At 41.8% G+C, this 10,000-nt stretch overlaps 2 protein-coding genes across 2 annotated transcripts in view; both read left to right on the top strand.

Annotated features, from left to right (window-relative positions):
- LOC137968940 (coiled-coil domain-containing protein 12-like) overlaps window positions 1–3,066 on the top strand; it is a 15,256-nt gene extending 12,190 nt beyond the window's left edge. The window contains exon 8 of the mRNA XM_068815409.1: window positions 1,427–3,066. Coding sequence (XP_068671510.1) covers window positions 1,427–1,503 — 77 coding nt within the window. The 3' untranslated portion in view covers window positions 1,504–3,066. The remainder of the gene's footprint in view (window positions 1–1,426) is intronic.
- Window positions 3,067–6,407: 3,341 nt separating this feature from the next.
- Window positions 6,408–10,000, top strand: part of LOC138013205 (uncharacterized) — a 4,184-nt gene continuing 591 nt past the window's right edge. Inside the window, exons 1-3 of the mRNA XM_068860220.1 lie at window positions 6,408–6,547; window positions 7,323–8,163; window positions 8,857–10,000. The exon at window positions 8,857–10,000 is cut by the window's right edge and continues 591 nt beyond it. Of these exons, the coding sequence (XP_068716321.1) occupies window positions 7,338–8,163; window positions 8,857–9,545 (1,515 nt within the window). The 5' untranslated portion in view covers window positions 6,408–6,547; window positions 7,323–7,337 and the 3' untranslated portion in view covers window positions 9,546–10,000. The remainder of the gene's footprint in view (window positions 6,548–7,322; window positions 8,164–8,856) is intronic.

The following is a 10,000-nucleotide window of genomic DNA, read 5'->3' as shown; positions in this document are numbered from 1 at the left end:
TCGCCATTCTGTTCAATTACGCATTGTAATTACTTCAAACAACCCCTTTGAGGTTGTTTGAAGTAAAGATAAACCAGTTATAATCAGGGACTGCAATTAGTTGATGTGAACCCATTTCATATTTAATTCGATTATAATCGAGGCCTAATGTGAATACGGCTTAAGCCATTGTTTCAATTGTTAAGTCTTTTGTTTTTTGGCTGGGATGGAGAGTCAATCACATTATACGTTACGAGAGCTGCTACGTCACTATTTACAGAGGACACAGTCTGGAGGCAACTGACTGAAAAATAAAAATTTCCCATGACGCCTTGCGCGCTGCTGTCCAACCTCCTCTGCAGAGGACAAATCACAACACCGGGAACTGCGTTTCCTACTCTTTGCGAATGGACCTTTGGAAGCGAATTCAGGGCCGCAAAACAAAAGTTTTTAGTCTCTCGTGACTCAAAATGGTCACCATGTGAAAAAGGCCCATAGTGTGTGGATTCTTTTACGTCCCACAGGATTATGAGACGGGCTACGGTTTATCGTCCTTATCCGATAAGACTAGAGAGCCTAACCATTTGCGGCTGTAATTACAAAGGCAGCACTTTCTCGTCAGTTATTTAAAGGTTTATCGTCCTTATCCGATAAGACTAGAGAGCCTAACCATTTGCGGCTGTAATAACAAAGGCAGCACTTTCTCGTCAGTTATTTAAAGTTTATCGTCCTTATCCGATAAGACTAGAGAGCCTAACTATTTACGGTTGTAATTAAATAAGGCAACACTTTCTCGTCAGTTATTTAAAGGGCCTGAGTGTTGGTCCGGCTGAAGTTTTGATCCCGCAACCTCCCGCATGGTAGCCCGATGCTCAGAGCCAACCGGTCGGCGGTTGAACTAGTGTCATTCCATACAGCGCTAAGAGGGAATAGAGCGGTTTTCAAATGAGTGTTGTAAAACCAAAACCAAAGTAATTACTTTAACCAATCAAAAAGGACGGAGACAATCCAGTAAACCAATCAAAACTCGAAGTAATTACACGTCGCCGACACAAAGCGTGGGAAAATGTGCTCACGCGAGCCACGATTGGTTTTGGTTTCAATTCTGATTGGTTGAAAAAATGGCGCGAGAACTTTTAAGCAATCACTGAGTGAAGTAATGCAAAACCAAAGTATTCGCAAATTACTTTCGACACTCGATTGAAAACCGCTCTAATCATTACGGGGAAACGCAGAAGTATAGTTTTGTCCATTTGTTTTACTTTTTCTCTGACAAGGTGAGTCGGAGAGTATACTCGTGAGGGACGATCTGGGCGTGTTTCCCGATTGGTTGACTCTTGTTTCAAATGTTCTTTTTCCAACTTGTGTCAATGAGTTTACTAACGGTGTCGTTATAGTTCTTTGATTTGTATGATGACTTAAATCTCGTTTTTTTTTTCTTGGCCAGGGGAGAAGTTACAGCAACAGGATCTGGCAGCAGCTGTAAACGCTGGAGCTTCACAGCAGAACTACGAGGCTGAATAAAATGATTGTTATTCATTTCTTGCCGAGACTGGGGAGGCCAAGTATATTGTACAACCGCTTGCATGCCAGGGGCAATAAAGCGAGCTGTAGTATTCAAGACTGATGGATGTCGAGCACAGAGAACTGACTTGAGGAAGGGAGAAATCGATGGGGACAAGAAAGTCAAATTTGAGAAGAAGAGTATCTTAAACGCTCTGCAAAAGCGTTTGCGGGTGGTACATTTCTTTAACTCCAGCTGAACAACGGAATGTTTTGTGAGGACACGAGGCAGCTCATGATGAATGGCTTTTTTATCCTCTTCATTTTTAAACTAAACCTCACCTCAAATAAGACAGGTCTCTACACCGATAAGAAACATGTTTTGTGGTGGTCTTCAACTTGAAATTTCACCTTTCGTTTGGTTTGTGTAATACAAAACCAGGACGATGCATGATCACACTTGTTGTGTAACAAAAATTAAGTGCGCAAGCGCAGTGGGCTTTCAGTTTAGAGGACAACCAATAGAGGAGGACGAAACACTACTCACTTGAATCTCCGCTGGCACGAAAAACGGCTGATTTGTTGCACGAAGGCTTAACGCATGAGCAGCATAAGAAAAATGAAAGTGCTTTCTTCGTTTTTGCTGAATGCTTATACGTATGTTTGTCCCTCGATCAAACTACAAGGGCGGCACATGGCCCTTACAGGTCGCTCGTGGGTCATTTAAAACAGTGTAACAAGATAGGTTCGCTATGGGTAAAAAGGATTTCTGATAGGCGACGAAGAGGCCCGATTGCTTATCCAGTCAGCGATGTATAAACGACTGCGATGTTTGGTAATGTTCTATAATGAGTTTTCGTCGTGTACTTTTCAGGACGAACGCTGTCAACCGATCCCTCACTTTTTCTGGTACGTAGCTCGCAATACCTCTGAGATATGACGATGTCGCAAAAGCACCATAGACCACTTTCTCAAATGGCGACCTACTTTGCATTCTTTTGTTGTTAATTAAACCTACTGCCCTCATTTTGAAACAAACATTACTTTGAAAGAAAGGCTTTATTAGCATTAAAACAGAACAATATTTTATTTGGCCACCATTATGAAAGAGGTCTATATCTACAACAACAACAAAACGCGCACTTCAAGTGTATTCAATTGTTGAAGAAGTGATTCTAATCATTCACAACAAAGCTTTGAAATAAGAAAATTAAAATCACAATAAATAAATGTCCCTCATTCACGCGTTATGTTTTTCTATAGATTGAAGAAGTAAAAAAGCTGAGGTTATTTGCACAAACCACTTTAATATTAGTACAGAAACTGCGCATTTGAATTGTAGAACTAACTGAAATAGTTGCTTAGCGATACCAACAACGCGAACTTGTATTTTGTGGCTGTCATTGCCGCGTTACCTCCCTATACCCAATAGAAAATTAGATGATGAAGTTAATGGCGTCAAACGTGGCGAACGCAAACTTGTTGCTTGATTTCATACGTATTTTGTACCTATAGCGTAATTCCCCACCCACGCAGAAAAGTAAAATAATCTATTATGTGGTAATAAAGAAATAAAAACATTGATTTGTTCAACAATAGAGTTTATGTGCGAAATACAGACCTGAACTTATAGTACCGACTTCTATGCTGCAGGAAAATGCAACTGTTGATTCTTAGAGCAGTTTTCAATTGAGCGTCGTAAAAGTCGTAAAACAAATACCAAAGTAATTACTTCGACCAATCACAGCCGATGCAAACAGCGCAATGCACCAATCCAAATTCGTAGCAATTCCACGTACCAATCTAAAAGCGAGGGAAAAATCGCGCGCGTGCAAGTCGCGATTAGGTTTTGGTTTTCCTTCTCTTTGGTTGATAAACTGGCGCGAGATATTTGAACCAATCATTAAGTGAAGTATTCGCAGTTGCGCAGTTACTTTCGACAGTCATTTGAAAACTGTTCTAATATTGTAATGCGCCAGTATTGGTGCATTCATGTTAGCACGAAGAATGAGCAGGCGCCGTGAGGTTCAAATAGCCAATTTATGGCTATAAGGGACGGACCATTAGAAAAGTGATGGGGGGGGGGGGAGATGGGAGGAAAAAACCAAAAAAAAAATCATGCAAGGGAAAATGCCAAGAGACAAATTCACGCAAAGAAGAAGGTAAAGAAAAAAAAATTCATGCAGAAGGAAGGTCCAATTGTGACTTTTATTTACAGTGCATTTCACAAAACTTTTGACAGGCGATTTGCAAAGTTCGTTGTAAATTTCATAAGTTCGCTTCGAACTAGGGAATTACGTAACTGTCAATCAAAGGGCAAACTTTGAAAGTGTTAAAAAGGGTTGACGGGCCTACACGACTCCCTTGTACGTGGTCTGGTTTCTGTTGCCTTTGTCATAATTTTGCTCTCTTGCATGAGTACATATTTGAATGGACGCCTCTTTTAGGCGGTTCCTGTAGTATTCATTTAGCAATGGTTTTTGCCCTATGAGGCTTTACATTTGAATCTCTATACTGCTGTGTGATACGTTTTCTTCCAAGAAAATAGTTGGTCTCGAAAGTAATGTTTTTAGTTTCTTGGTGTTGATTTTCTCAGCAGTAATGTGAATGTGACCTTATTTATGGCGTCTCGCTTTTGGGCCAATTTTAATTCTAGGCTCGACCGATATATTCATCGGCGGTAGAAGCGAGTGATCTTCTGGTTTTAAATGTTTGACCCGGGTCCGGGTTTTTTTTTTTTTTTTGAACGCCTGTTACATTGTGCCTTGTATCAGTGAGGTAGCTGGCTTCTTATAGGCTTTGTATGCCTTTTTTTCTGCGTTTCTTAGCAGATCGTTATGCTCTTTGGATGCGTTTTTTTTTTTAATTCTTTCACTCGTTCTTCTGACTTCTTCAGCGTGTTTTGGTTTGTGGCCATGGTCAGTAGCTGTCCTCCTTGAACCTCTGGAGTTAATTCGTTCTCGTCGATACTCTTTTGATATTTGATGTCGATGTCTTTAGGTCGCTTCTTTGTCGAGGCATTAAGATAACCCGACTCTAGATGGAAGTTCTCTGACATATTATTTGGTCAGGGAAGACCGCGGTTTCTATCATGTGAATCGCATCAGTTGCAGTTAAGGTGAAGAGCTTTGTCTCTCTTTGTTTCTCATGTGTATATATCATTCTCACATTCGCTCAAAATAAAATTTGTAATAAATATTAGAATTTGGTATCTTTGTAAATATTCTATAAAAAATTTTGTGCCCACAATAAAAATTAGAGGATGGGTCTTATCGCCTTGAATAATGATTCTATAATAAAATGAAAAATAGCATTTACATATAGTAGTAGTGTTAAAACTTTACAGAAGGGCTGTGTTGGTGAATGGAGTGTGGCATCATTATGATGGGCTGTGGGAGAGGAATTCCAGAGGGCAGGGACTGCAAAAATGTACAGGGAAGCCGTCCACTCCAAGTGGCTTCCTCCTCTCTCACTGTGTGTACATTTTCGAAAAGATTTTGCATTAAAAAGTGGCCTGTATCCTTTGATCTGTTGTGAGTGTAGAATAATTTATAAATCATAAAAAGATAGATATAGAATCAAGATTTCACTGTTAAAAAAAAGAAGCAATATTTGTTTAAAAAAAAAATTAGTGCAGGGGGTTTCACCAGGAAAAAAAATCCCTGCACAAGCAGTGCGCGAAAAAACAAAATCGTACCTGCTGAAAATCCCCCACCCCCCCCCCCCCCCCCACCTCTCATCACTTTTCTAATGGTCCGTCCCTAAGACCCCAACGACGCATGTTTTCCCACAGGGAGTTTCTCAGAGCCTTGGGTCGATCCGAGGCTCTGGTGACGAAAATGGACACCGAGTCCCTTACACAGGTCGATCTCCGAGCGTTTACCTTCCAAAATCTACAGAGGCCAGACCGCAACACCAGGAACTCCATGTCCTGCTCTTTGCGAATTGCGTGTGGGTGCTTTTACGTCTCGCAGGGTTTTGAGACGTGGCTTACGGCTTATCGCCCCTATTCGAGACTAGACGGTGTAACCAATTGCAGATGTCGTAACAAAGGCAGCACTTTCTCCTCAGTTATTTAAAGACCCTTGAGTTTTTCATCTCGCGACCTCCCACACAGTAGTGCGATGCTCGATAAACCGAACCTACCGGTCAAGCCCAATCAACCAAACCTGTCAAGTTTCTGTCATTTTACCGACGCTTGCGTGTAACTATTGCCCGGCAAACCTATTTCGGTCATGCACCGAAATATTACTCGCAGTGTGGAAAGTTCTACTTTGATAGACCTGTGCGCTCAAAGATGCTTGGAACCTTACGATTCACGGCGCCACCGCCAACGACGCCATTGAACAATAAAGTTAAAGGAGCAAGTTTAATAAATTAAAACAATGTTACGAAAAAAATGAAGAATTAACTTTGAAAAGTAGGTCGTCATTGACCCCGAAAACCAAAAAAGTAGAGTATCATAAGATCACTCAGATGTTTTTGGAGAAGATTACTATGGTCTACTATTATTAGAAAGTCGAGCAAGTGATGACCTATCTAAGTGTCTGGTTAAAGAGAGGGCGTTCAGTAAATTGCTCAACAATGTGCCACTAATCAATGCTAATCGAGTAAAATAGTTTCACATGTTAATCCAATTCACTACTACAACTACCAAATCTTGGTACCTTCCGACATCGCCCCAAAAATTGTCAAACGAATCGTCGTTTAAGCCTTGTTTTCGCTTGTGCATGGACAAAGTATCAGTTTTTTGATCACTGTCTACAAGAATAACGCTGATTTGCGAGTGTTTCTTACTGAATTTAGCGTTTGACTCCATCCATGACCTTATCTTGTCGTGAAGATATCGCTATTTCAATTTTAACGTGTCTTAAGGTCTTTAAATAATTTATTGGCAATTCGACCCAGAGAACGCACCTGTTATGGTGAATTTAGGGTTCAATTGAAACGAGGATATGAGTTTTCTCTGTTGTTAAGTGATCTCTGCTGACTTTTTATCTGATACTGGCACTCAGCAGTTTCGCGTCTTTTCAGTAACTGAAGGTGGAAAAAACAGGCAACGAAGGTGATATTCTCATAGCACTTATTTTAAGATCTACCTCCGAGTTGTAGTTAAAATGGTGGGTAATGAAAACCTAAGTGTATGATCATTTGTAGGTGACACCTGTGACCGTTTCGTTACAATGCGAATGAAAGATTGCCCGTCCCACAAATCATTGTTAACAGGAGTTTCTGTTTTCTTCTTCCGAAAATATTATTCCAAATTATTTTGTCATCATGATTTGGACTCTTCAACGAAGGACAATGTAAATTTGAGAAGTGTATGAATCCAGCGCTTCTTTGGCAAACTGAACTTTCACCGCGGAGACCAATCGAATTTCGTTTAGTTTAAATTTCGTGAGCTTTGCATTTTGGACAAGTTATGAAAACAGTAGTGGTTTTTTTGTTTGTTAAATCACTCAACTGGAACTTCGGCGGTGCCCTACTCTTTGCGAACAGTAAAGCCTGGTTTCTATATGATCGTTCGGATCGTCCCGTTCGCCCCAGTCATTTCAAATAATTTTCAGAGGCGATTGGAACGATTATATGGAAACACTACCCTGAAGATCGCTGACGACCCGGTGACTGAGACGACCCCGATCGCTTAGATAGAACTGAGTTCTATCTGGACGATCCAGAGGACGATCGGACGATTGAGGTCGTCTCAGTCGCCCTGGTCGTCAGCAATCGTCAGGGTAGTGTTTCCATATAATCGTAAAAGGGCGATCGGGACTATCCGGACGACTGATATGGAAACAAGACTCAAGAGGGTTCTTAACTCTCTATTTTTTCTCCTACAGGGAAACCCTCTTTACATGGCAAACGTTCTCTGTTTCACTGTTTTTCTTTTTGTTGCGCAATCCGTCGCTATGTATGTCGATCAGACTGCTCCACAGTACCAATACCAAGTCATACGGTCCGCCATCCCAAGACCGGTCCCACAGCCAATGATCGTAGACCCCCACCTGGCTCAATTGCTTTTGGCACGGAAGCAAGCCATCAGAATAGAAAAGGATATCGACTCCGAGATCAAAACACTTGTACAGGAGAACGCGTATCGGAGGACATTTGAAATGCCACGTTATAACCTGAATGGGCTCCCATTTTTTAGTCCAAAGCCTGCGAACACTTTGTCAGCTGTAATTGGGGCCCAGGGCGGCTCCTGGTTTCCAGGTCCTTCGGGGGCAGGTATTGAGGGCAGCCGTATGCTTGAGGGACGTGCTAATCAGTTAAACGGTCGAACAAGTCAGGACGCTACTCAGAGGACAGATCAAACAAAAGGAGCTTGGTTTCCGGACCCTTCGGGGGCAGGTATTATCCCACAAGGGCACGCGAATCAATTGGGCGATCGCAGAACACAGGTTGCTCCTCAGAGACCATTTCAGGCAGTTGGTGCCTGGTTTCCGTATCCTTTGGGGGCAGGAATCGGAAGCGTAAATAAGTTAGGTGATCGTAGAACACAGGACACTGCCCAGAGGCCAGTTCAAAGAGGGTCGGTGCCGACTTTGTCACCAAAAGGAGGGGCAGTCAGAGCAAAGTACACTCAAGTTGTTCACCAGGGCCAGACAAGCGAAATTGGTACGAGGACCTTCTCACCAGCAACCTCTCAGATAACTATGGACCCGTCTGATGAAGTAGAAAGTAAGTAGAATACATAGTGGAAATACTCACGGAGAGTGGCATATGGACTTAACTGGAAACCGCAAGAATATACGAAATTCCATTTTAATTTTGTTCAAGCCTGGATTTTTTCAGGCTTGATTGTGAGTGCTGAAGTTGCTCATCAAACTGTGATGAGCTTTCTAACTTTCATTTCAGCTGCAAGGAAAATTGCTCAAAACATCAACCTTGATGGATTTCAAATCAACAAAAGACAGCGAACCGAAAATCGCTTACATGCGTCTGAGTCGCTCGACAAACGAAACCAAAAAGAGAAAAAAAGAAAAAAACCAAACCGTAGACACCAAAGTTCTAAGGCCTTAGATCTTTCATACGACTTTTGAGAAACCCGCAGACCTCCAAAAAACACAAAATCCATATAGCCCGTCTTAAAAACTATGCAGATTTCCTTTCCGGAAATGCAAAGTTCGAAGTCATGAATTTACATTCATGTTTTCCATGTTTTCGGGTCTGTAAGTTCGAGGTTAGGCCGCCCCACCTACCTGAACCATAGGCCATTTCCGAGTTTATGTCTGCCTCCTCTTCAAAACGATTCTACGTAGAACTAACTACCAGCACACAAACTTCGCATTTTGACTCACTTTGAAGAGGAGGTAGACAAGAACTCGGAAATGGATTATTGATTCGTTGTCGTTTATATTCATCTTCTTCTAGAACTTGGAAATCCTAAGGAATTCAATGAAAAATGCATGGTGTTAAAACTGACGTTTGAAAAGTCGGACGCCAAGGGTGTAGCACTTGATGACTCACCACAGAAAAACAACGGCAAATTTGAGGGTGGAGCTCACGTCTTGAAAGAGAGCGAAGACCTTGGACGATCAGCTGAGTTTGAAAACAACGGAAAAATTGTTCTGGCGGACAATTTTAAGGGAAAACCAAGAAAATCTGTGGCAATCTCATTGTGGGTGAGGTTGGACAGCGTCCAGGGAACCGTTCCTCTTATCACTGCTACGGGTGAAGAGAATTTCGTTTGGTACGATTTGCTTCTGCGCGACGGAAAAGGAGAATGGGTGCACAGAGGGGATTCTGGGAAAGAGCTCTTTCGTGTCCAGTCCAGCTCTCCAGATGTAACCGCCGGTCAGTGGCACAATATCGTGGGCACTTATGACGCTGTGACAAAGAGTGCCTCATTGTGGGTTGACGGGAAGGAAGTCGCAAGACAAGATGGCATTAGTGGGCTGTTGTCACAGAAATGGAACAAACTGACCATATTTGGAAGCAAGTCACGGGGTGAGATGGATAACATTTTCATGTTCCGGTGTCCATTGGACAAAACTAAAATCGTGGCTCTTTATGTGTCTGATGCCTCTCATAAAGATGTCAAAAAGGATGTTATCGCGTAAGAACAAATATTAATAGAAAACAGACGAAATAAAACGAACTACCGTGCACACGACAAGAAGTATAAAGGAACAATTTGATAACTGACATGGAAGCTTCTTTTCTGTGGAGACGTACAATGAATGACTGAATATTTCATTTCAATCGAATCAGATGTTCTTTTTCCTACCCAACTTGTCTCCTGTATAAAGTGCGACAGAACCATATATTGTATACCCGTTTTATAATCAAACATTTTTAGATTAATACACGAATGTATGTATCAAATAAGGACCAATAAGCAAGCCTCCTAACAGTGTACGGGCCTCTAGGCTTTCCCAAAGAGCACAAGGTCAACACTCTAAGATCCGCTCAAAAGCTTGCTTACTGCACTTTTATTTTGGCAGTGCCGGAGATGATTCCCTTTTGTATCTCTTATTTCCAAATTTTTCAAAAAAAAGGGAAAAGGGAACGCGGA

This window comes from Montipora foliosa, chromosome 8 (genome assembly GCF_036669935.1).
Source record: "Montipora foliosa isolate CH-2021 chromosome 8, ASM3666993v2, whole genome shotgun sequence".
Lineage (NCBI taxonomy): Eukaryota > Metazoa > Cnidaria > Anthozoa > Scleractinia > Acroporidae > Montipora > Montipora foliosa.
This window is presented reverse-complemented; position numbering and strand designations above follow the sequence as displayed.